Genomic DNA, 27166 nt, shown 5'->3' on the forward strand with positions numbered 1-27166 from the left:
CAATCGGTATTGACTGACAGGGTGATTTACAAGCTTCTCAATGTGCTGCCGATCTATCGCTGGTACACGATGAACACGAGTATTGTATTTCTTTCCTCCGCGTTTCTTTTCGTAATGTACTATTTATAGTAGTCCTGGAAATTTGTTGTTTTTCCATACCATCATTCATAATTGCGGACATTGCAGAGCTCCGAGAACTATATTTTATTTGTCGACTCTGAGATAAATTATATTTTTAATTGAGATTTTCTTGTTTAAAATTAAATTGAAAATTAAATCGGAATAATAGTCAATTATAAAATAACAAACATTTAATAAAAGAGCGTAAAAATATCACTACTTTATTAATCATTTTTGTAATAGTTGACTGAATATTTTATTTATTTAATTTATAAAAGTTTAAATAAATTTACATAATACCTAAGAGTAAATATTACGTTAATATAAGAAAAATTCAATCATATCAGCGTGTTGAAAGGCAGGATGATAACGCTCAAAATTGCCGGATATTGTATAATGGGAATGAGACGAGTCTTGAAGTCTTCTCAATGAAGAATGACAATCTGTCCTTGAACTTTAATATATCCTTTGAATAGGTTTGTGTGTTTTTAGCTTCGTTTAGCGTTGACCTACTTAGCATCTGTATCAATTAACGTTATTAACGCGTTTCTATCATCAGTTGAATAATTACGAGGTCGCACTGTAACTGTACTAATGTGACTCACTGAGAAAGAAATCTCTCGTAGCTTTGTCATTGTTGGTTACGAAGCAATGAATTGTATTTCAAATTATTGAAGATTAAAATCACTACTGAAATATAGAATGAATATAAGTAAAAAATGTACTCGCATACATATATATAAAATATCTACATATATTAAATATTCCGGACAGGCCGGACATGGCTATAGTTTTACATCACCTATATTCTAGCGCGCGCGAGTTTTATTGTAACGTGTGCACTTCGCGGTTAATTAACTCGGCGTACAAAGCCAACACGTACGTAACAATTGCTCATTTCCATTTTTTACGCGCGTCAATCAACGCGCGCCGGAAGTGGCCGTTCCACATCGCGCTGCGGCGCGAATACTCCGCGATGCTTCGCGAGTTGAAAGACGTCGCTGGGCGACGTTGCTGGGCGGTGAGATGACGAGATGACGCATATGGGATATTGAAATTACGCGGAACGCAAACAGTTATAGCGTTGCGTAAACGGTGGCTAACTCAATGTAGGAAGGCACGTACAGTCACCAGACTGACTTACAATCGTGACGTATGGCGATGCGTGTTACGTTTGAATTGCCGGCTATAAATCCTATGGGGATAACCAATTGGGACGAAGGTACATAGGATCTAGGACGATATAGATCTACGAGGGTGCCTGTAACCGTTAATGTTGCGTCAGGCCTAAAGTTGAATTCGGAGAAGCGGTGGTCTGCTTTAAATTGATGTTGACGCAATCAATGGCGAATAAATGGTTTTGGAAATATTTTAAGTAAATTTGCCACGTACATAATCTGAAAAATATAAATCTGTAATTTCAAAAATTAAAATTAAAACGGAATTTTGTTTTTTTTTTATATTTAGAAATTGATGTGTATCACAGTGTGACGTAATTTACAATCAGATAATTTATGATAAATACTTAGATCTTCTATTATTAGCAATACTTTATCAATAATGCGCCTTGTATATGTGTATGTGTGTGGTATGTTCAAAATAATAGTTATATTCTTGAATTATGTCTGATATCACTGACGTTTGTGTCGCTTACGACATCGTGTTGTTGGTGCTCACATTTCTTTGCGGTCGTACGATAACGAGCTATGCAAAAGCAAATCTGTGTATTGCATGAAACAATGGGATTGGAAGTTTCATAGTATCTATAGGTCTGCTATGCATATGATGTGTGTATACGTGTGTGCGTAAACCGTGCACGATTCATGCGTAGTGCTTCGTTGAGAAGACATTGGTATGTCTTTGATAGCTACGAGGTCCATACGAGCTAATATGCATCTATATGCGTATACACGTGTAAGAATTTCTCAATGGAGAATAGCGGATTGGAAAGTGCTATGATGCTTCTATGAATCGGTTTCGCGACAGATCTGCAAATCGCAATAGTATATTTTTGTAATCTTGTATAAATAATCATGTGTGAAAAGAAATTTTATAATATCATTATGTCAAATGCAAAGATTATTGAAAAAGATTAAACTTTTTTCGAAATTTGTTCAGCAATGCTTGCATTTGCAATATGAAATATTATACAATTTTCTTTTATAAACTTTTACGTTACGGCATTGGCACAAGTAGGATAAAGAAAATATTTACGTAAATCTATGCTGAAATGAAACATACATGAGACTCTTGACTTCGAATATTCGCAAAAAACTGTTTGCCACGGCAAAGTGATTCGAAAGGAAAAGATCTAGATTCGAAAGTTTTCATTGCACTGCTGTCGCGCTGTGAACGTTTGTTCCGTTATTTATGTCCGCTATAATCCCATCAACGTGGAAATACGTCTTCTGCCTACACGCCCACCAGGATCTTATTCCATTACTATCTGACGAGTTTTGCTTAGCGCATAGAAATGTTCGAGAGCGTCTTAGATTGTTCCAGGGATATCGATGATTACTTGAGAATAATTGATACTTTCTGAACCACAGAAAAACTGGAAGATTTATGATTGAACGGTTTTACAAGAAATTTCTCAAGCCAAGATACATAATTACGTAATATAATTCAATTTACCATATCGCCGTTTTGAATTTTTATCTCATTATCATTGGTATTCACAGAAGCAGCGCATAGAAAAATGATACGAAAATAGTCACTCCATGATTAAAATAAAACAAAGATTAAAATAAAACATTCTTTTTTTTTTTTTAAGGAAAAAAGAAATAATATTTTACGCAGACTGATAGTAAGTGAGCAACGTTTGCGATATGTAACAAATGAGGCCGTATCCTTGTCAGTAATATTCTATGTACATACGAGTACATACCGCCAAGGTTGACATTAAATGCGTCGTTTGTTACTATTGTTACGCAACAGTTATGCAGTAAAATGTTTCAATGATATCACTTAGAAATGATCTCTAACCAATAAACTTTTTTCGCCTAAGCTTTGTTCAATTACTATTATTAAAGATCGTAAGATCCGTTATTTTACTTTTATAAAATTCTTAATAATAAATCAATTTTATGTTAATCAAGGAATCCATGTGATAAGATTAATGGCGAGCGAACTGTTCTGAGACACCTTGTGTATTCTGTAAGTAGTGCATAATTCGAATGATCAAACCGATCGCCGGCCGAGCATTTAAAAAAAATAAGTTGTAACCTAGTTTCTAGAGCGTATAAAGGAGAGAAGATCAAATGGCGTAGATTTAATTAACGATAAGTCATTAAGAACGGCGCTGGCGACTTCTAATCGAGAACTAGAGATCTCACCGCCGGCATTTTCGCATAGTGGCTCCAATGAAATGCTGTATGACTTTGCTGTAGCGACGATCGGAATTTTATCCTCGAGCCATTCGCGGTAATACCCCGCACATGACTAAGTAACTTTACATCCGATTCTCGATCGCACGCGGCGTCTAATTTGTTCATGTTTAATATTCCGCACGCTATTAGACATGGTCAAGAATGCAAACTCACAGTTTCCACTCAAAGCCTATTTTTATCGATATTTGCAACATAATGATGACAGTAGTAGTTAAAGTAATATATTGCAATAATTAATAGGTTGCAATAGGAATTTTAATAATTGATTTTATTTGGGTTGTAACTAATACTTACACAAATCTTTATTTTTACTTTTCTACATAAATTTTATAAGCATGATCATATTTCAAATATATAAATGTGTGCGTTAATATATCAATTTACGCAAATTTATTTTTACGCAAATTTTTATCTTTTTGGTTTCGATTCTATTCAGTAACTGCATAAAATTTTATTCCGGCGAGCTTAATTCATGTTTGCCATTCATGCATAATATTACTGTAAAATACAACCAAATGTCGCGCATCGCGTACTTTTTGTGAAAAAACTGCAACAACTACAAGAGCCGTTTTTTCTTTTGATCAGCCCTCTCTCCAATGCTTTGTTTCCGTTAAATAAAGCATTGTGCATAAATCACCAGTAATATGCATTAAATTATTGGGGTCAGTCGCCCGACACTAATGCTTTAAGCGACCATTCTATTCTGCCAAGATAAACAACAGAGAAAGTAGGCAGGAGAGACTTTGCGTAGATATGTAGGAAGCTTTTTGCAGTCGACGTTAATAATTTTTCTGCTAACCGGTCGGATTAGTTGCTCTAATAATGAATGGTTCCTTGGAAAAGTCGCTCTAATAATGAATGATTCCAAGTTCTACGAAGCAATGTCTTGTAGCAAATCGAAATATAACAAACATTATATAACTTTCGCAATGTTCCTTAGTTTTTGGCATTCAACAAAATTGACACAATTTTTATTTATTATTTAACTTTTGTTTGTAACCAATTAGGTTTGAATAAATACAAAACAAAGAAATCTAAAGAATTGATATAATTAGTAATTTAAAATTTGTAAGACAAATATTTCCAATTTTTTATGAAATGATTTTTTTATCGAATGAATTTTCCTTGGAAGCTTTCGCAATGCACAAAAGAAGTTAAAAAACGACAGAGAAGTAACCCAGCGATAACCCAGCGCTCACTCGTCGGCGCTAACACTCGACGATAGTCGTAAACTGGGTGACCAAAAGATAAGAGTCGTTCTTACGTACCGCGGTGCTACGATTGCATCCGTGACATAATCACCGGAGTTAGTATAATAAAAAACGCCGGTCGAATTAAAGGAATATCGCGTGTTCGTAAGCGTTGCGTGACGTATCGCACGCGCGCGTATGTGTGTCCATCCGAGAAACAGATAGCCATAATCATAAACTATCCGGCATCCGTTCATCCGTGCATTCTCCGTAATTAGGCTCGGGAGCGTTCCAATTATTGCGCCGCTCAGCGATCAGCAGTAATTAAGCTCGTCCAAGTTCAGAACCCATCGAGCATGCATAGCGGCGGAAGATCGTGAAACTGGCGATCGATATCCGCATGAGCACTTTATATGATATACGTTTAATATAGCGCTAGTAAATTCTAGGAAAAATTTTGTCTGAGATTGTATCTTCTTTTTAGCTATTCTGTTTCAATGAGCAAAAATTAATGCTAAATATATTAATAAATAAAAATCTATTCCTTACCAATTAAAATTAAAAAAAATAAAAAAAATTACATTATGATTTAAAATGGATTAGATTTATTTTTAATATATTTATCAGTATTGCCGGTTTTTTTTTTTTGTTATTTAAAAAAGCCAAGTTTTAAATTTACTTATATACTACTGGAAACAATGAAATGCTGGATTGGAAGATTACATAAATTATTTGTTAGACATCTGTTCTTATGCCTCTTTGGAATGCCGACGAGATATGAAGGCCTTTAATATGGATGACTTGTGAAGATATTTCATCATTGACCCTAAATCCGACAGGTGCGGGATTACAAGTAGTTGCATAAGATAAGCGATTTCACCTTAAAGTACAACAGGTTAATTAATTGTGGACATGAAAATGGAATAAGTTAATAAACAATAGTTATATCAACAATTATATATTATATAAAACATATACAACATATATAATATAAAAGTCACAAAATTCAAAACTACATTTTAAACAAAAAGAGTTACTTTTTTAATCACTATAGAGAAAATTGAATTAATAACAATAGTTCAGCTCAAAATAAAAAGAGGAAATATATCGTTAAATTGAACATATGTTATAAAGATGATTCACCTAGATTGTACGCAATGCATGTACATTAATTAATCAAAAATTAAAATTTTTTTATAAGCAATTGCGATATCAGTTTTAAACTTAAAATTATTAAAGTTTCCGCAATATCTTTGATAATTAATTGAGAATACTCACAAGTGTTGTACATTACAGCAAATGTACATCCGCGTGTTCAATTATAAAATACAAACGGAAGACAACGATGATACGTTTACTTCTCTAAGCTTTTAAAAACTTTTGGTCATAACAGCTGTTTTTGATCGGTTGAGCTGTTTGCCAAGAACTTACTGAACATTTTATGTCAAAACTGGGCAAATGGAGCGCTTATCTCTTTTGGTAGATGGAACCAACGACGAGAGTATCGTCTTTTTTCCTCGAGAACTCGAAACGTTGCAAAAGCTTCGATATGCTTTTACCAGCGGCAGAGGGCGGATTTTTATCATTTTCCACCATTTTATTGATATAAAAATAGATATGAAGAGATCGTGTAGAAAGTCGGATTATTCAATGCTCTCGCAAATATATAATTTTTATTGTAAACTTTGTATGGTAAAGCCGTTATGAATTTAAAGCTGGAATGCATTTTCTCTTATTCGTTATTACAGAAACGTACAAAAGCAAAAGGAAAACATTTACTTATAAAAAGAATTACAGCCACATGTAGAATAACATATCATATAAAATGATATCCAGTGAATAGCACACAGATTGTTTAAATAAAATAATCTGAAAGAAGCAAGAAATTAAAATGGTAATTTAACATTTTGACAGTTTGTCGGAATAAACGTAAAATGTATCAAAAGGAAACCGCTCCACATGATTTGTTAATAATTTAAGTCCACGCAGACCCATCGACTCTATGAATAAATTCCATGAACACATTGGGAGCGTCAGCATAACGAAGGGACCAAAGAGATTTATTCGTGACTTCTCTCTTCCATCCATATGTGCGCGTGTTCATCTGCGTTGAAAATGTAGGATTATGATGTTTCATGGTAATAACACACGTCCCGTACGGTCGACACGTGTGTTTTCGACCGGCGTTCTCTCGTCTTTATGGCGTTTCGACTGCGTGGCAATCAGGAACGACGCTGACGCATACAATAGACGCATGTGTGCTTGATGAAATTTCAACATTTTACAAACGTTTGTAGAGTGGCATTCTGCAATGGCGCTCTGGCGAACGCGATAAATTCATTCCGTGGCATATTCCCACGTTGATCCATTCCGAGAACGGCTTCGTTGACCCATTTTTGTCTCGGCGCCATATTCGCGTAATAGCGTATTCTATATTTAGTCTTCCAGTCGCGAAAACAAATTCTCATAATACGACTGGTGCGACTCTTCGCCATCGCTGCGGAAATCGTCACGGATTACCTAACAATGACAAACGTAGGGATTACCCAGCAATACCCGGCGGCTCTGATTTCCTTCACCGGATTGAACTTATTATTCGTCCAGAATGTATGGTCCAATAAGGTAGTTTTTGAAAAATAGCCGACCTTCCATTACGGTGCGGGTTATACGATTTTAAATCGAAGTCGGATATTGCCTTTCCTAACTCTTTACACATGGTTGTCATATATAAGATTTATACATATCACAGCACACCTGAAGGAAAGTACCTGCAAACAAAAAAATTATACTATATTCAAAAATAAAATGTAGCAAAGTAAAATGGAAGCATAAATTTGACCAAATAAATAAATTAATGAAATAAAAAGATTAATTCGAATATATTATTACAACGCAACTTTTGGTGCAGAATAATAAATCTAGTCTTTGATTAATATGAAATTAAAAATTCAAGAATTTTTCAAGAATTTTTTTATTTAATTTAAATCACTTTTGGTCCAATATTCTATTCTTGTCTGATTTGATCCAATATATTCTATTCTTGTTTGATAGATTTGAAAAACAATTGCAATTTAATTATTTAATTTTTTTATTAAGGTGGTTTTTAAGTACATCAGAACAAACTAAGATTATTATATGTTCTGAGAAAAAGACTTTCTGCCGAAGCCTCATAAAAGAACGGCGAGATTCTTCGAATGGTCCATATCTCACTCAGTCACAGAGTTGCAAAAACCACGCACGACCACGCCTGACAAATGGCAGACATACGCATATTGGGTTTGTTCCCTGACGGGACAGAGAAAAGGATTAACTGAAAAGATAGAGATAAAAAAATAAAGTCGACGTTTATCTTCTGTTTGAGTGACATTGAAAGATTGATTTAGATCATAAACTAATTAATTCAAGAATTTGTAAAATAATTACCTTTGCTGTACGATTTTTATTGAAAATCAGTAGAGCGAGTTCAAGATGCGAATTCAAGACAGAAATTAACTTATTAAAATTTGTTCACAAAGTTCTAATATAATATAATAATAATATAAATAATATAATAAAAAATGCATATTTCTATTAAATTTGAAGCTATAGAAGATATCTCTAAATATCTTTCATGTTTCTTATTTACATATTATATTATTAATTTGAAAAATTTTCCATTACAAAAAGGATTGACATTTCTAATTGACTGATATATTTAGTTTTATATTTTTTTATAAATTATATTTTTTTATTGAATATCTTTTGGATGTATTATTTCTGGTATAGCAGTAGGCATGTGAGAAAGTAACAATTATCTCGCCGAGCATCACGTGCGCGGAAATGCTGGCTTTTGCTAAAAACCCGGAAGAACGTTCTTGTACGAAGATGTGTAATGTAATCTATCCTCGCAGCGTTCAGCTGAGCTTCGCGGTAGCTCGAGCGCGATCATCGGTGCACGTGTACCTCAATTCACAGACATCCCGGGCGATCCTGTGCGAAATTTTCTGCGCAAAGAAACCGGTTGGCATGCCGCGAGATAGAGTCGCGGCCGTTCGTCATGCCGCATTTTACCTGGCCGGCTGAATCGCCACTACGTCCAGTGCACGTGCAACATAATCTCTCGCCGTGCGGTGTGTCAAGTACAGCAAGGCCGCATTATCAGCCACGCAATCTGGATGCACCGCGAAAATACCTCTCATCTACCTAACGTGATATATCCCCAAGTTCATTGTCAATAGTCGGCGTCTCGGTTTCATTGCTGCGCGTGACACGGGGATTGCATCTCGAAAATCGTGATTCTCAGATCAAGATGAAATTGATAATAACAAAGGACTATGTTTCGCTGCACGCGAACTTTCATTTTACATTTCATTAGATAAACGGACATAGCAAGAGGAATTGAAATTCACAGTTTATTCTCACAGAGCTTGAGAAAACTCATTTTGCTTTGATTTTTTTTTATCATTTTTTCTAAATTGATTGAAAAAAGTCAATTGAGTCATTAGTCTTTTCAAATAATAAAACTTATTTAATATAATCGTCGATTGTGCAATATTAAAATTAATTAGAGATAGTTAATCTAACATTTGTGATATCAAATTAAAAACGTAGAAGTGATAAATTTTAATTTGGTAAAATAAATCAATCGAGGAATATTACTCAAAATAGAGTTTCTTTATATAGACTTTGACGATCATTCCCATCAGCCTTTTCTTGGATGATCAAAATTCGTATTGCGAAATTTGCATGAAACTTAATACCTGGGCCCAAGAATTGAATAACGTGGGGCCTAAATGGAAATTTATTGGCGCGTGATCGCGCGGGTCTAACACATATCGTCCCGCGTAAACTCACGCACGCTTGGGCGTCTGATGAATAACGAATATCGGTTTTTCGAATGCGCGTTCTGTTCCATTTTCATGTCGGATTTACCGACCAAAAGGATTACCAATCACCCGGCCGTGCCCATTCCTTTCTTAATCTTCATTTCACGACCTTCGTTCTCGTACTCTCGTCCGTTCGCCCGTCGCGGTTTCGATGTCATCGAGGATTTCGCCACGGTGCAATATGGCAATTTGAAGCTACCAAGGTGAGAAAATTATACGACCAATGGCATAAAGTACAGTCCAAAAGAAACGTAACTTTGTGCAAGAATCTTTATTAGAAAAATATTATAATTAAATGTATTAAAATTTTAGAAATTTAAATGTTAAGTTAAATTGAACATCCCGATTAAACTATCAAAGTAATAAAATCATAGAGCAGATATTCAAAATTTCTTTTTAAATTTTGCATATTTTAGTTGGTACTGAAAATTCAGAAAATTATCATAGCAACGTATAATTATTCCACAAGAGATGTATCATATTATCTTCTTTCTCTCTTCCTCTCTTGGATACCTAAAGATTTATTTATCCTTTCGTCATCTCTGCTTCCCTACTCCCATTGTTATGCCGTCCGAATCTTTATTCTCGATCCCTTCCTGTTCTTTTCTCCCATTGTTCTTTTTTTTATTACGCGAGCAACATCGCGTCCGGAATGCCAATGATCGTACGGCGACTTTGTGAGTTATCGCTTTGTTCAAAGGCGAAGTTACGAAGTCGGGGAATGCGTTATCGGCACTGAACGACACACGCTACAAAAATTATGCAGAAACAACAAGATTTCGCCAACATGTCCGTACAAATTATAATATTCCAGGAATACCAGTTTCAACTAACGGTTTTAATCATTTAATCGAAAGCATGCATAAGTAATGTTTAACAAGTTTTTCGTCTGGTACATCAACCGCTAGAAAAAAATCTGGACGATGTTCAGTTAAACAGCTTTCTAAAACGCGGAATTGATGGCAATATCTAAATGGCAATAAAATGTAAATTATTAATTAATTAATTACTAATGCTGGGCGAGAATTACAAGCCCCGCTAGTTTCATCTTATCCCAGCGACTGCCATCATCACGCACCATTGCGGAGCGTGCGGCGCCACACCTCGTGAAGCTTCACAGGACACGAGCGCGCCATCAGATATAAAATCGCCACGCTCCACGAGCACGGATCCCGGATTCTTTTCTGCCCATCTCGCCGCACGTTCCCGCAATTTGTTAAGCCGTGAGTGCTCGCGATGCAGTTTGCCGCGCTCACCTTGAAAGTTATTTCCTTCGTACGCAGTGATTATAGTGTCGTCTTATAGCTTCAGATGGCAAGCTTCATTTTCGCGCAATTAATTCTCACCTTAATATAATTAAAGAACTTATATTATAATATAAATATGTAATTTATTCGTAAATATGTAAAAATTCATGTATAAAACGTTACAAAATAAAAGTGTATAAGAATATTTTAGAGACAGTACATTAATAAATTTACAGGATTGAATCGCTGTGTTTTGCTCACTCTGGCAGATTCGCTTGGTTCTCCAAATTCTTCATTTTCGCGTCATCCTTCTCCATTACACGCGCCGTTTCCGTAGTGACGCGATCACGGAGATGCTTTCGAGGAACTAAGCTCCGGCGAAGACATAGCCGCGCGATTACGTGCCAACGGCAATACAAGGCGTTTGCTGTGCACGAGCCGCCATGTGAGCTGAGATCTTGTCGTTGCGAGCGTTAGCCTCGTTTCTGAATCCGATCGCTTGTTCATTTTTTTTTTCTAGCTGCCGCTTCCTCGCCAACACGGGTCGGCCACCTTGGCGAACCGTTTGTCAGTGCGATCACTCGCGACGGCCGAACAAGTATGATCAGATGGCAATCGCTTAGATCAATGCGAATTGTCGACGTTGGTTGATTAATGATGCATATCTGGCATTTATTCTGGCATATAGTACATTATTCTGTCTTTTGAACTTTAAATGAAGATATTTTCTCTTTCTTTTGCCATTTAATATTAATATACATACTTTCTCTTTAGAAATATGTTTGCCTTCAATATGACAAACTTTATAGAAGAGATAAAATAGTTACATATTCCAGTCTGAGAAGAGTTGGAGAATGTCCAGGGTTATCTGTCACTCTAATAATAGTTCGCGTCAATATTTCCTGCATATTGCACACCCACTAGACCATTCGACACGAAGATAAAATCATCGGGGAAGTAGAAGGCTCTGAATCTCAAAAGAGGAGGAGAGATAGAGGGGAAAGACGCGAGTTCTCGTCTTTTCTTCGCGGTTAATGCAAGTCGAAGTATTCCGAGTCGCAAGCGCGAACGCGACCCGACAAAGCCGGCTCTGTTCGAGCTCTCGTTCGCCTCCCGTCGTTTCTTCCTCTTCATTTTCTTTCGAATAAACTCGCACTACTCGAGGCCTATGCGGTATTGCGACAGAGAAAGCGTACTTGATGCCACTTGAATCGCTTGCCCGAGCTTTGAACCCACGCTCTACGTGAGCATCTGACTTTCTGCGTAAGCTCCGTAAGATCAGAGATAGAAAATCCCTAAATAGATTTTCTATTACAATTTTGATATTACTTAAAAAAACTGCGGAAATCTGCTCTTGAGCATTTTAGATGGGAAATCACGAGTTACAAGAAAACAAATGATCATTGTAAAAGACAAATTAATTAAAGTGAATTTAATTCATTTTGCTATAACATTAAATATTTTTTAAAAATAAATTTTCTTTAAGAAATTTCTAAAGATATACATTTTCATTCTATTTTATCTAAAAGAAGTTGTTATATATATTAGAATATAAAAGATTTATTAAAGATAATATAAGCACATTTTTGAAACTTTTAAATAAATCAGTTCATTGTAATTGATAATTACAAGAAATTATTGCTTTTTTGTCACATTAAAAAATTTAATTTATGTTTTTGATATATATTTAAATAACATCAATTAAGTATCTAAAATATATAAATATATTAGGCTATCTTTTTATTTTCAATTTTACTGACATTTCGCACAAAGTAACTTTAATCTATTTCTTAACCAATTGACTTAATTTCTTCATATATTATTGCGGAGAAATATTACAATTTTATTTAAATTTTTTAGCTTGTAATTTAATTACGTACGAGAAATTTTATCTATTGAACCATATCACCGTTGAAATGGTACTATAATTTATTATCAGATTGTAGTAGCGGAATTTATTGAAACAACAGGTGCTTACAACCGTAGAACTATTTGGTTCATTCCAGATTCATTAAAACGGACTGGCCCGTTGTCTGTATTTATCACAAATTACGCAAGACCGCACAATATTATATATGTATTGCACCTATTGAACGTGCGCAATGATGAAATTACACGTTACATGATATATCGCATATTCCACTGAATCTATTATGAAATATAGTTATTCAGCCGCGGTAAGGTGGATTATCCTTGATGCGATCCTAAATCAGCCCGCTCGTTAAACGAAATCCAGTCGTACCGTTTCGTTTATGCACATTCCATGTATCGCATAAGAAAACCTGTCTTGATTGTAGAACAAAAAATGCGTTTGAATTGCTCAGATAATTCATTTAACCGTATGAGTTTTATAATAAAGTAGAGTTACTAAATAAAATAAACTTACATAATAAAATAATACATAAACAAAGTAAATAAAACAAAAAGCAAATATCTATGTACGTGTATGTGTGTGTGCGAGATTAAATTAATCGAAAAGCTTCAGTTAGCTATTATGGAAATGCTAATCACTTCCGTATGTTTCCGTTTTATTTAAACTTTATTATAAAAATGAACAAGTAAACTAAATTAATATACCAAGGAATTAAATATCTAAAAAAGGATGTAAATTTTTATGTAATTACTAATTACATAAAAAATAATTAAAAAAATTATATATATATTTTAGATTTTTAATAAAATTATGACTGACGTAATGCAGTATAGAAAGAGGAGTAAAATCTTCTTTAAAAAAATTTAAAAGATGTAGACATGATGGATATTTCTACATCGCGAAGCTTACAGATTCTTCTAATTTGCAAAGATCAATTAGCCTTGCATGAGCAACGACTTCATTCTAATGAAGTTACTGGTCCTGGTATATTAATGAACTCGGCAATTAGTTAGTAAGATGTATGCATAATCGTTACAAAATTCAACAGCAATTCGTGTTGTTGCATCTGCATCGTTATTCTTCTTCACTTTTCTTACGATACTGTCAGGAAACAGATGAACGTATCCGGTAATTAACTAAGAAATTAAATGTTCTATCATTAAGCAGGTTAAATTACTGCTGGATCGCCATCGATCATTAAACAGCTGTTTTATCTAACCTCCATGTACTCTATTCGGATTCTGATGATCTCTAAAAAGCGTAGAATATCTTTTACAACAATCATGACCAATCCATAATTAACACAACTATAATTAATTAAACTATAATAAATTATAATTATTACTTTACTTGTGTAACATACTTGATGAATAACGCATTTGACATACAAGAACTTATTGATTGAGAAAAAGATACCGTCGGAAATGTTTGCAAAATTATAAAATTTATAAAAACGTTTTATCTTTTCGATTCGATTTAAATTCTCATATTAAATAATTAGAAATTATTTCATTCTTTTATTTGTTTTTTTTAAAAATAGATTAATATGCTAAATATTAAATTAAATAGTAAATGTCAAATAATAGAAAATAATATAAGTTCTAAACACAAAATAGATATAATAAAGTCATTTGTATTTAAAATGTACGATTTCTTAGGAATTTATATTTATTCCGAAATTCATATGTGCGTGACGTTTGCACTTACATCGTACAAATCATTCTTACGATGACAAGTAATATCACGACGTATCATTTATGTGAGAATAAACCAATCAAAGAATTGACCAATGTGATGCATGAAATTTTGCAGCTATTCGGTAAGATAATACAAAGGAATATGATGTGCTTTATATGATTAAAAAAAAACTTAATGTGTAAGAAAACACTTAATGTGTAAGAAAAGAACCGCGACGTATAAATGTCCAATAAGAAAATCCTGTTTCTTCCAACACCGCGCACAGAGTCCATATAACATTACAATTCATAGCGCGCGTATTTCATAACGCTAATAAAAACGATAATTATGAAATATTACACTACGGTAATGATCCAATGCTTCGTAATTCACATCGATGTGTTCCTTGACAACTGTAGTTGGTAAAAAAATTCGTCACATGCAATAAAATTAACACAACGACAGGATAGCCTGCAAATTTTATCCTAGGATGTCTCTCGAGCGACACGTTTTTTTCGCGTCTCAATTATGGGATTCGTTAAAAAACTTTATTGCTGCACACGTGCAATGATTAAACCTACTAAATATCTACATCGAGGAAAAACGCGCACGTGCGTGAGCGCGTGCATTCACGAACCTTTCGCAAACCATAACGAAGCTATGCTCGTACATTACGATGCTCTGTTTTATAGTTTGGAATAACTTCTCTTTCATTTCGTTTTATGTGAAGTATGAGTTTCTCTAGAGAATAACATAAAACCATTATATAGTTTTTCTTAAAGCAACATATACTTTAAGTCTGTGCTATCTATATATTAGAACGTTGCCGCTTCAAGAGAGAGAGAGAGAAAGAGAGAGAGAGAGAGAGAGAGAGTATCCATTTCTACGTGGATTTTCGAACTATCTGCATATATGTATACGCAATTGCTCACTCGTGCTTCACGAAGCACGACTCGTCAATACCGTAACTTGTATTCAAATGCCCGCTTTCCTCTGCGGGGACTCGATCGAACGTGGGTGAAAAGATGGGATATTTCTCGAGGAAGAGGACCGCATGCATCGCGTGCTCGTAATCGGAGGCCGCACTTCTTCGTGGAGGATGAGGTGCGCCTCGAGCGCTTATTTGCGCATAACTTCGCGAACTGCGCCTCCCCCGACGGTGTGCTGCGCACCAACTTAAGTACTGTTAACAGGTTGACTGTCGTACTGGAGTCATAGATGCGAGCGTTCCGCCGGCAGCAGGCAGTATCCGGGGATAAACGCGATCCTAATGAATGGCTGTTCTGTTTTCTCAATTTATGCGCTCGCCATTTGCTCGAGAACCCTCTCGCATCTGTGGCCGCAGAAAAGCCACACATGAGAGTGATTATAATTGCCGCGAAGCGCACGCGGTCGAAAGAGGATTCTCGGAGCAGTGATTAAGCGGAGCTGATCCTCGGTTTGTTATGTGATTAATCGTATGAGCTCGTTGCGAGCAGTGTGTTGCAAACGCGCGCTACATTCTGACGTTTCGTTCTACGGAAAATTTGTCATGTCGATAATAGTGTCGCCAATAACTCTGATTCATTTAAGTCCTTTTGAAATCATAAAACTTTTTTGTCTCTTGCGTCTCGATTAATTTCAATATGATACTGATGTTAAAACCCAGAGTTGACCCGATTATAAATTGATTATAAATTCTCTTGTATATGGAATAGAATATTAAATAATAACACAGGCTAAGATCATTTATTTTCAAATACTTAGCTTGTATCAAATCTTTACCTTGTATCAAATATTTATTTTGATACAAGGTAAAGATACAAGGTGATGGGAATATGTAAATGTTACATTAAATAAATATTTATTTAAATATTAATGCAGATTTTTTAATCTTCACTCTTTTGCTTATAAATATTTCACATGATAATATCCAGGAACTAACAATAAGACTTGAGATCTGCGACCTCGTTTCAGGCATAAGGCGTTTCTTCTTTGAGTTTCACTATGTTGAACAGATTCCCCATTTATAATACCGTGTCTTAACAAGGTTAATCGCTTGGAAGGTTCTTACGATTAATTGATCGATGTCGATGAAAAAGCTGGTTGCAAAAAAAAACATAAAGTGACGCTGATCGACGATGCTTTTTTTCTTAATTACCCGAAACGTAATACAATTGGGGCCTCTTCTTGCCATGTTTCAGAGCGACTTCGAACCCCAGTGTCACGTGTTCCGCACCAAGCAATTGCGCAAACCCCGACCATGTCATTTATGCCATCAAGCGGTGATCAAGCAAGCTTCCTGCTGCAGAGGTAAGTCGATAACATCATTCCCTTCAGGGCAATGAAGTGGGTAACAGCTGGCTCTCGTCGGTAGTACTCTCGAATCAATCGTTGATACGGAAGCTCCTTGGCGGGAAAGTGCCGGTTAAAATAAGATCTCTGCAGGGATGAAAATCGACATTTTTCTTTTTATTATTATTACGAGCATTATTACTGGTATTAAGTTTCATTGCCCTGCTTCAGATTACTATGAGATGATTACTACGATTAATGTGGAAACACACTCTCGAACATACGTTTGAGTACGCGCGTGAAAGTTGAGTTGGCCTGATCACGGCGTCCATATCTACTAGCGGGTAATTAGCGTGATTGTAAGTTAACACACCGCAAGGATCGAAGAAACGATTATAATGTCTGTAATAATGATAGTTTTAATGACTTGCATCGAATTAATGAGCAAACAAAACTTTGTCTAGAGTTACTTATCTAATTAAAATTTATTTATAAATCTAACAAATTTAGCTCAAAATTAATAAGACTAAAAGATCAATGTAAATGATTGTGTAATTTATTTATTTATTTTTAAAAATTTCATTTTTGTTTCAGTATGCAAGTACATCTGTCATAAGACATGCGAAGACAAGGTACGTGATCTTATTTATGAATATTCTTTTCATAGTTGCGTTCGATTTCTTCGGAGAGACGTTCCGCAAATGCAAACGTGGCGATTAGTCTGTCGTGAACATGTCACTTCTCCTAAGCGCGACATTCGTAATCAAGACGCTTCTTCTCGGAAGGTTTATGACAGACTGGAGCAAAGAGCACACACTTCCACGTATACGAAGAGGGTTTCCATTCGACCGTGCTCTTCCGCGTACTTCCTGATACTTAAACAAACCCTTCGGGAGATGCGCTGAGCCGAGGCTCAAGTTGATAACGATTACATACATCTGTTTTTAATTTTTGTTACGCGTGAACAAAATATATTTTTAAGAACATTTTAAGACATTTTAATTTCTAAAAATTTGTTTATATATATATCTTTTATTTTTGCATAAAAATATTCAGTAACTGTTAAAAAGATGAACTAAAAATTCCATCCATATAGCTTATAACATAAAAATACTTTCACTGCAAAAATTTGAAGATATTGAAGATATTGAAAGAGACATCCACCATAACAAGCATCGAGTGATTTAATATCTCTGCTAATGACACATAATTTTGCAGTCGTCGTACCTACCTCTCTCGCAATAATAATCATCCTTTTCACGGCCTAGGGCTCGATAATACGATAACGAAATAACGTGGATTAATGAGTAGCCTTCCACCCATGTTCTCCACCCATGCGCGCAGTTAAATCTCCACACTTTAATCCAAAAAGCACGTCGATATCTTAACTGATGAGATTCTTGGTTCTCCGAACGGTTCTTCAGTCTGATGTCCCGACCGGACGGGAGTGTGTGCACGCCGGTTTTCCGCGTATGTGCTGGAGCGTAAATGTGCGCTCCTTACGTGAAATGCTGTGTGGGTTCAGTCACCGCGCGGGCAGGGCACGAGCCTTACTTACCTTACCTTCCTCGTATCTCCAAGTACTCCTATGTCACGCTCGCGCGTGAGGAGAGGAACCGAACGTATCTATACGCTCGCGAGCAGCGTCCTCTCCAGCACGCTCAGGTCTGACGCTACGTAAGTGTCGACGGGAGAATGAACGTGGCCGGACATGGAGAGGAACGTGCGTCAGACACGAGAGATGCATGCCGGAGTGCAGGCAGAAGAGTACGACTTCCTCTGGTAAAACCGGCGGGTGCGGTCGTTCCGCTTTGTTGCGGCACTCTTTGCCGGAAAGGGCGGATTAAGTCTGTGGTTACCTACGAATAACGGCAGAGCGAGCGTTCAGGAAATGTAATCCTTGGCTTATACGGATCGCGTAATACAAGGGCGGTTACCCTCACGAGCTGACAAAAAATTGACAAACATTATAAGCGTTTTTGTTAGGAAATCATGCTCAATTTATGACTCTGCGTTTAAATTTTTATTTTAGCATATAACGATAATCTGTGGAAATAAAATTTATAGTAGTAATATGAATATTAATTTATTTCCAAATATTAATATTCTCTTAAATATTAATTTTTTTCTAAAAATTTTAGCACTTTTTAAAAAAATTTAAATGAATAAAGATATATTCTTATGAGGTAACAAGCTCGTCAGGAGGAGAACTATATTGAGTATAAGCGCTGTTCGATGTTTCTGCGAAATGTCACGTTGCTCCAAAATATCCGCCATTGCCTGCTCAAAGCTGCCGCAAAATTACGATCGCGATCGAATGACATTTCGTGCACGCTAGAAAAATGTCACGGGGCCATAAACGGGTTTGTAGTAATTGCCAAGGTCGTCGATTGATCAGCAAGTCTGGCGGCATCCGGTCCTTCGACGTGATTACAAACGTACGATCATTAGTAACACGGACTCATTACGCTTACGAGCGGCAGATGATCGTCATTGCTCTCTTCTTGATGAAAAACGCATAATTGCCCGCCGGCCGCGTGTTGTAAAAATACTACATCATATCCGCCATAGAGTTTCGAGATGGTTATAGAGAGATGAAAAAGATTTGCGCAAACCGTTACAAAAACGGAAACAGTTAGATGAATTATTATTACAACGAGAATTATTACAATGTAATAAATATGAAAGTCTTATATTTATTAAAATATAAATACAAATTATTCAAATAATTATTCAAATAATTACATTTTTGTCATTAATTACATGACATTTCCAGACTTATATTAATATTTATTTTCAATAACTAATTAATACAATTTTACAACAACAAAGTATGACATAATATGATAGTATTAATGACATTCTTCTACATCATTATTGCACACTCGTTAAAAGCGCGAGAGCTCCACGAGGCTTATAGACGTTGATAGACGTGTGGTTTTTTATCGGTACACACAATGTCTTAAGTTCAAGGTGACGCGATGCGGATACTTTGCGCGTCTGAGAATCTCGAAGACGCGTGTGGCGAATTACATCATAACGCGGAGGAGGAGAAGACGTCGATGAAAGTGATAATACCGCGAAGAGACGAGCCGCAGCTCTGTCGCTGGGCCAATCTAACTCCTGGAAGGAACCGGAACCTGCTTCGAATTTCAAAACGCACGACGCAAACGTGACGCACGTGGAATTCCGGCGCGGCGGTTTTTATCTCCTCCGACGAGGGTGCAATAGCGATACAGAAGTTAAAAGTAACGAGCACGTATTATCGGACGCGATCGTCCGATGTGAGAAAACTCTTATTTCATGAGGAACTGGTGTTTATATTTCAACGCAGTTTGAAATTGCTGTTTAAGGCAACTTATTCGATTTTCTCCTCTATCGCGGATAAGCGCGCCTAATCGGCGCGGATTATGGTAGCTGGGTAAATAACGATCGCGTGTTGAGCATATTCAGCATATTGCTCGACCATGACGAGGTGCTCTTCACACTTCAGCACTTCAGTTACAAGAACAAGAAATGTAATGGCCGGAAAATATCAATGTACTCAAATGAAATTCACGTTGGCATGCAATGCTTGACTGGTGGATAAATACAAAACGATAATTTAGTATTTTACCAAGATGTTCATCGAGCTTGAATTCCGAAACAAGCATTTCGATTAATTTAACGTTTATCTTTGTGCTTGGATAATCAGAGAATAAATAATAATTTTCTCAAATGATTTCATGGAACTTTTAGCAGACAGTGTACCCGTAGAGCAGAACCATGCACCACGCTAGTGCACCACAATGGTATCGCGAGAGATATGGCGCGTTCCTCCCTCGCGGGTGTATCTCTTGTGCGAGTATTGATATCATCGTAACTCGGCCGCTCCTCCTGGAATTCCAGATAGAGCGAGTTGAGAGCCGCTGACCAATAGAACGAGCTAACGAACGACATCATTCGTCGGATATGGAGAACCGGAGGTTTCCTTCGAGATCGAAGGTCACACAATTCTCGCCGCGTCCCTATGCGAACCACCTTTTTCTCCACCCGCCCGCTACTTCCCCTTTTTTATCGGCTCCGAAATCTCCGCACACCTCCAGGCTACTTCGCTCGTATACGAAGTCATCCTTGATGATCGCCATCTCGTACATTTTTCCGAAATATCTCAAACTCGAGAGCTATCTCCAGCTCGCTCATTACAAATGGAAGCTTTCATCCATAATCGATTGAAAATTGATCACTTTTATCCCATTTTAGAACATATGAACTGCAACATTCAAAGATTTTAAGTTCTTAAAAAGGAAATGAAAATTTGCACATATTAAAAATTTATATTCAAAAGATTATTAAATTGCACATATTAGAATATCAAGAAATCTCTACAATTGTAAAACATATAAAATACTTTCTTAACAATAGCAGATAATTATACTAATAATAAAATATATGTTTAACAATCTATTTATTAAGGAATATAATGTCATAATTTTCTCGGGAGAGAATTCTTGGTAAATTATATTGATATCGGAAGCTCATAGGAATAATCGTGGCTCGTAGGAATAATCATCGCCCATAACCTTAACCTCGCAGTGCGTCCTTGTTCTTCTCTCCACTTCGCCTTGGTGAGATGGTAGCCAGCCGATACTCTGCGTAGGGAAGCCTTTTAACGTTCTGACCCTTGCCGAGACTTTTCTCCAGCACGGTCGCATCGTCCAGCCCGGTACTGTAAAGCGCGTCAAGTACCAAACCAACGACGACTACCATACCTGGCGGTACCAACGGTGTGTACAAGCTTGGCCTTCCAGGATTGTAAACAGGCGGCAAGAACCAGACGATAGGCGATGTCGTAGACCCCTCCTCCACGACATCTTGGCATCTCCCCTCCTGCATGCTGACCCCCTAGGCCTGTATCTTGGCGCGCACGGTAGTGCGGCGATGCATCTGCAGCTGCACTGATATTAACCCGAGCGCCGAGGTTCTCCTATGCGATGAGTGTGAGACTCCAGGTATAACGTAATGGCGGTTGGTCGTACTCAATCGGGAGAAGCTTGACGGCTGCGGGTGAGGCGGAGGGCTGATTCGCATAAACGCGAGGTCACGGGAGATATCCGCAGGGTAGGAACACATGAGGAGAAGAAGGGTCTGATCGTGGTTGGTAAGGCGCCTGTGTGTGATGTTCGTTTACTTTGACAGGGTAAGATGCCGGATTATCGGCTTTGCGGCAAGATCGATTTGCCCTTTGAGGCTGAACCCTTCCGCGTTGAGGAGCAGCTATGACTCCGCTAGGCGCTTTGAGATGTTATTGGTTAAGTGAATTCAGGAAATTACGGATAATCATCTGCTACAGTATATAATGAAGCTGGAACGTATAGAAGATAGTACACAAAATCCTTTTAATTAATTTTTGATAATTTTTGATAATTTTATTTTTAAATAATCAATTAAAAATTATTTGAAAATTGTTTTATTTATTGCATGTTTTCTCCGTCATATTTTGTTACAAAAAAATTAGATATCCTTTACTGCAAGCCGATCTGAGTTAATCATCTTGCCACATAAACTTTAACCGCTTGCATGCTTCGTCTCCGTCATCCACTTATACAATCACCGCGATGGCGTATAATTAGCGTAATCGCGCATTCGACGAAAGAGCAATTATTATGATTCAGCACAAGCGACGAATTATATACGCAGACGCGTTAAGCGATCATGACATCTTGTTCTCGGTGTCTAACGTGAATTATTTGAGCTGAGTCTTAGTGCCGATGCACGCACATGCAGTATCCATGCATCGATCGTTTTCGGATCATGGAAAGGAAATACGATGTGATCGCGTGCAAGGATTGTAACGGGATTCCTTCGAGTCTATGGCAGTTGGATCGTTTGATTAAGAAGCAGCGAGCAGCGATTGGCAACGAATAAAACTCGCAAAAATGTCGCAACATCTCTCGTCGTGACACTCGCTACACCGTGTCATGTGTTGTACGAACAGATTAATGCATAATTGAAAGAAAAGATAATTGATTGAACTGTTATGATCAGCACTCAAAATCATGGATCAACCTGAAACAAACTGCATCCATTGAAATAATCTAATTTGGAGGAAGCAATTTTTTTCTGGTTTACTTTCGGATCCTAATAATTTTTGACTTTGATCTGCTTATTAATAAAATATAACATTCTAAATCTATATAAAAAAATATTTAGAAAAGGCATTAAGGAAAGTACATTTCAATTTTTTTATACGGTAAACTTGCAATAAGAATATTTTTTTATAAATAAAAATTATTATATTTTAGATAAAGGTTATTGGTTGCAGAATACTTTCATATTCATACATAGAATAATTTTAGTTTTAAAAATAACATTCTTCAGTTTATGATAAAATATTAAAAATTCTTTTTGTTTCTGTTTTTTCTCAAAAAATATCCATATAGATTTTCTATTCAAATTTTTCTATTCGTTTGGTAAAAACATTTCATGTATCTAATTCATATATAAAAAACTAAATCCATCAGCAATGTGCAAAGTCTCATGTTCAGCATCTTTGGAAAGTTCATCACCGATAACGATCGCCGGTGTCGGACGTTTAGAAATCCTTTTCTTCGGCACGTTTTATGAGATCGGCATGCTAACACGGGGTCGTCCGCGCACGCCGCGACGTCGTGTCGTGTATACGAGAGAAACGGGTTATTAACTCGCGGCCACGAATTTTCAAGCGGCGTATTTGGTGGGGTGTCTACCTGCGGCGATAGCGATGGGCTCCGTGCACGCGCGCCGCGGCGCTCTCCAGTCCGCGAAGAGCGCTCCGACGCGGAGGACGTGGGAAAGATCGATTCACCGTCGCAGAGCGGTTCTCACTCCGTTTCGGTTCTGCGACAAGACCGGCACACGACCGGTGAGAAACCGGCTCCGAAAGATCGCCGCAGATGCGGACACGCCGAAACTCATCCTTGGAAAGATCTCACGCGGACCGTCCGATTGATGAGACACTGACGATGAGAGGTCGATTTGGCGCGTTCTCCGATTTTTCCGAATAGTCGGAGCGATGTGAACATGTCACAAATTAGTGGTGATTCGAAGGATTAAAGATCACGATTTACCGAATATAAACTGTAAAACTCTAACCGTGCGTCTGATATTTAAATGTACTTTTTAACGAGAAGTTTGAGTGGTCCGTGTCGATCGATCGTTATATCGAACGGTACGGAGATTCGCGGTGAACGCTGTTGAGAAAGATCGCACGGACAACGGTTCCTCGGCCACTCCGCATTCTTCTGCTCGTAAAGGAGACAAGTCGCCTGCGCCGGGTAACCGGTCGTCGTCGCGATCGATCTCTCGTCACCCCTCGGATCGATGCAAATCTTTGCCGGAGGTCGTCGAACTCGGTGTTAACGGCGACCTTGGGGTACGCCCAAAAATTGAGAGTCCTCGCGGAAGCGCGGGCGCGTGCGAAGGACGAGATGCGCCATTTTCGAGAACCGATGCAGGGAGGTGAACGATCCTCGGAGCGTTTTGCCGCAGACCGGTAATGGGATACCAGAGGTGACGGCAAGATGAACGGTCACGGATCCACCAATGAGGTACTTGTATTGCGTATGATTTCTATCTCTCTTTCCTCTCTCGTTGTATGTTTTGTCGCTTCATTTTTCCGTCCCCTCTTCCACATCGTGTGTCTTCTCTCGCCGCGATATATGCGCTTTAGATATTTAAATCACGGTGTCCGTTCCATTCTTGACTGACGATCTCGAATCGCGGATTAATCCCGTCCCGTTCAAGGTAATCCTCGGGGTTCTTAACAGGCTCCAAAGAGAACACATCCGTCGTAGATCCTCTTTGAGAATTGTTCAAAATCTCAGCGCGTCAGTGTCTTAATGTTGATCCTTGTACCGACGTGTGATTACAATCGATAAGGATAGTGATAATTGCGGTATGCTGTTATGAAAGAATTCTAGCGGTGTAAACACATATCTCAAGATTATTCTTAAATAAAATACTTCTTGTTGAGCGATACATGAAAGAATTATAAATTACATTTATTGTATATAAAAGAATATGCTTCTTGGAATTGATTTTACTTCATTAAATTGTATTTATATTAACTATATATATATATATATATATATACGTGATTTTCGGGACGCTTTAAATTATCGAATGCTAAATTATCGAAAACTAATTATGTATGTAGTAAATAAATTTATCTTTATCATTGCAGGCACAAGCGTATCAGAGAAACATTATACTAGGACCTCTAAGCAATATTTTATTATGATAAAATCTACAAAAAACGAGGTATCTCGAATAAATGGCAAATTTGCATTTACATCGGAATAAGCGAGGAAACGTTACATCATATCTTTTTCATATCTGTGACATGCAAATTCTCCCCAGCGTCGCTGTCGGACGTGCGAACGCTCTGGCGGGGCAAATGTCTGTTATATATCAAAATGGCGCTCCTTCTTCCCTCGATTTCTCTGTCTTCCGTCGACCGCTGCCGTCTTTCCCGCTGCATCTTCCTTTCCCGTGTCGCCCATCGCGATTTCTTCTTGTTGCGTTCTAAATTCGCCGCGCGGCGCGCGTATGTATATAGCTCTAGCGAGGAAGAGAAATTCCTGACGTCTCTTCACGACGGTGGCTGGGATGCACTCGCGACGTTTACGCGGGATGCAAGGCCCGGTTTCTGCCACCACGATTGTTGCTCAACGCAACGGTTGAGGAGCCACATGCAGCGGAACGATCTAGGCTTAAAGTGCTCCGAGAGCTGTCGTGTATTGCGCGATCTCATTTGGCGAAATAATGCCGTGAATTCCCGGTGTCAATAGTGTTTGAAATTGCAATGGAACTATTTAGATCAATTCGAGTAAATGGAATTACTCGGATTTATCAGGTGATAAAGTTGCAAAATTGCAAAGCAATTTGCAAAGCAACGTTGAAAGAGATTCCGAGAAACAGGTTCTTTGTTTAAAGTTTTGTTGTTTTAAGCTTGAACATAATACTGTTTTAATTTCTCTTTCCTTGAAGATTTGTAATTTCGTTACGAACAAAGAAAAATACGTAGATATGTTTAATTTTTGCAGTGCAAGTTTTAACTATTCAACGATAACAGATAGATTTTGCGACATCTTTCTTTATAATGATTTTATTATTGCTTTATAATTATTTTATTTCTAATTTTTTTCATTGTTCACTCATCACTGATATGAATGTTAAGCTCAATATTAAATGTATACATTGTAATATATTTAACATAAAAATTACAATCTAGCCGATATATTATCGCTACGAGAGAAAAGCATTGATAATATGAAATCTCTCGAGTTGCCTGTTTATCTCTCAAATCCACAAAGACGATAAACGAAGATTGATATATCGCCATTGTCTTCATCCGTGTGTGTAGTCAGCGATCTTGATATTTCCGGAATAATCTCGGAACAAAGTTTACATCGAATGAGAATCTCGTGCGTGATTATTATCGCATATATCACGAACATTCATTTTGCATTGTACGCCCTGCAAGACCACAAAACATAGTGTTGCAAGACTGAGCGTAATTTTGACATGGCGACTTGCGATTCTAGGGAGGTCATGTTTGAATAAGAGACGGAAGGGGGGGGAGGAGCGATAAGGCTCATGCTCGATTAGATAACGGCCCGTGACAGGTACGGCACTGTTTGCACGTCGAAGAGAGCCGCTTTTGCATGCGACAAGCGGCGCTGGATTTTCCTTCGACTCAACTACGACGTTATATTCTTCGATTTTAGTCTTGCTTGAAAAATTAAAAATTGAAACGAATGCACGAATTGGATGCGATGGGCCTGTCCTGGCTCTCTTTGAGTATTGAATTCGGACAATTTTCATTTATTGAATTACGCATTGTGCGCGAGCCAGATTGAACTTCAATAAAGTGTCTCTGGCCATGTGCCAGCTATGAAAAGAAAAAAGGGAATGAACTCTTTTCTCATATGCGCATCCAAATGGCAAAGTGGCAAAATTGAAAAATGGCATTAATTATCATACATATCTTTGCTTTACAAAATAAATCGATAGCTCTGCTTTTGTTACTGACCGAATGTCTCATGAATCTTATCTTCTTAGAACGAAGAAGAGTATGTTTGACCATTGTGTAAAATGTATTGATTCTTGATAGTTTACTTTACGTCATGTATCTAAGTGCTTCGCCAAATATTGAAGTTAATTTTTATTATACTTTATTTGAAATAAATGTTGAACTCACACATTTAATGAAATTAAATAGAAAACTAAATCTTGAAAGAATTGAAGAACATTAATTTTTTGCATTTTACGTAACTCTTTTAAAGTTTTAAAAGCTCTTTTAAAGTAGCACAAAGATATTGAGAGCCTCTGTACGAAGATAATATTGAGTCTTTCTTATTTCTAAATGGCAATTTGTTTCAATAAGTATGAGTGTCACCCGGCCTTGGACTGTCTAATACGAAGATGCGTGTGAACACACAATGAAGAGTGACATAGATCCTTGAAGTCACACTTAATTATTGCACAAAATACAGAATTGTTACGCTAA

The 27166-nt window shown here is 37.1% G+C and overlaps 1 protein-coding gene and 1 long non-coding RNA gene across 10 annotated transcripts in view; one reads left to right on the top strand and one right to left on the bottom strand.

Moving 5' to 3' along the window:
* by (focal adhesion protein tensin) overlaps nt 1-27166 on the top strand; it is a 158663-nt gene that overhangs the window by 38289 nt on the left and 93208 nt on the right. For 8 of the 9 annotated variants that reach the window (XM_089082630.1, XM_089082628.1, XM_089082632.1 and 5 more), the window contains exons 2-3: nt 16545-16653; nt 17230-17267. In XM_089082630.1, coding sequence (XP_088938756.1) covers nt 16545-16653; nt 17230-17267 — 147 coding nt within the window. Of the gene's footprint in view, nt 1-16544; nt 16654-17229; nt 17268-23390; nt 24204-27166 lie in introns of those variants that run through there. The other variant, XM_089082638.1, reaches the window with a different exon arrangement.
* On the bottom strand, nt 20247-21752 carry LOC148935139 (uncharacterized). The gene is made up of 2 exons (XR_016140711.1): nt 21387-21752; nt 20247-20887 (listed from the first exon to the last, which is right to left on the bottom strand). It is a non-coding gene; the product is annotated as an uncharacterized LOC148935139 (long non-coding RNA).

Source organism: Pogonomyrmex barbatus, unplaced genomic scaffold (assembly GCF_055798465.1).
Source record: "Pogonomyrmex barbatus isolate J1 unplaced genomic scaffold, ASM5579846v1 scaffold6, whole genome shotgun sequence".
In the NCBI taxonomy this organism is placed as follows: Eukaryota; Metazoa; Arthropoda; class Insecta; order Hymenoptera; family Formicidae; genus Pogonomyrmex; species Pogonomyrmex barbatus.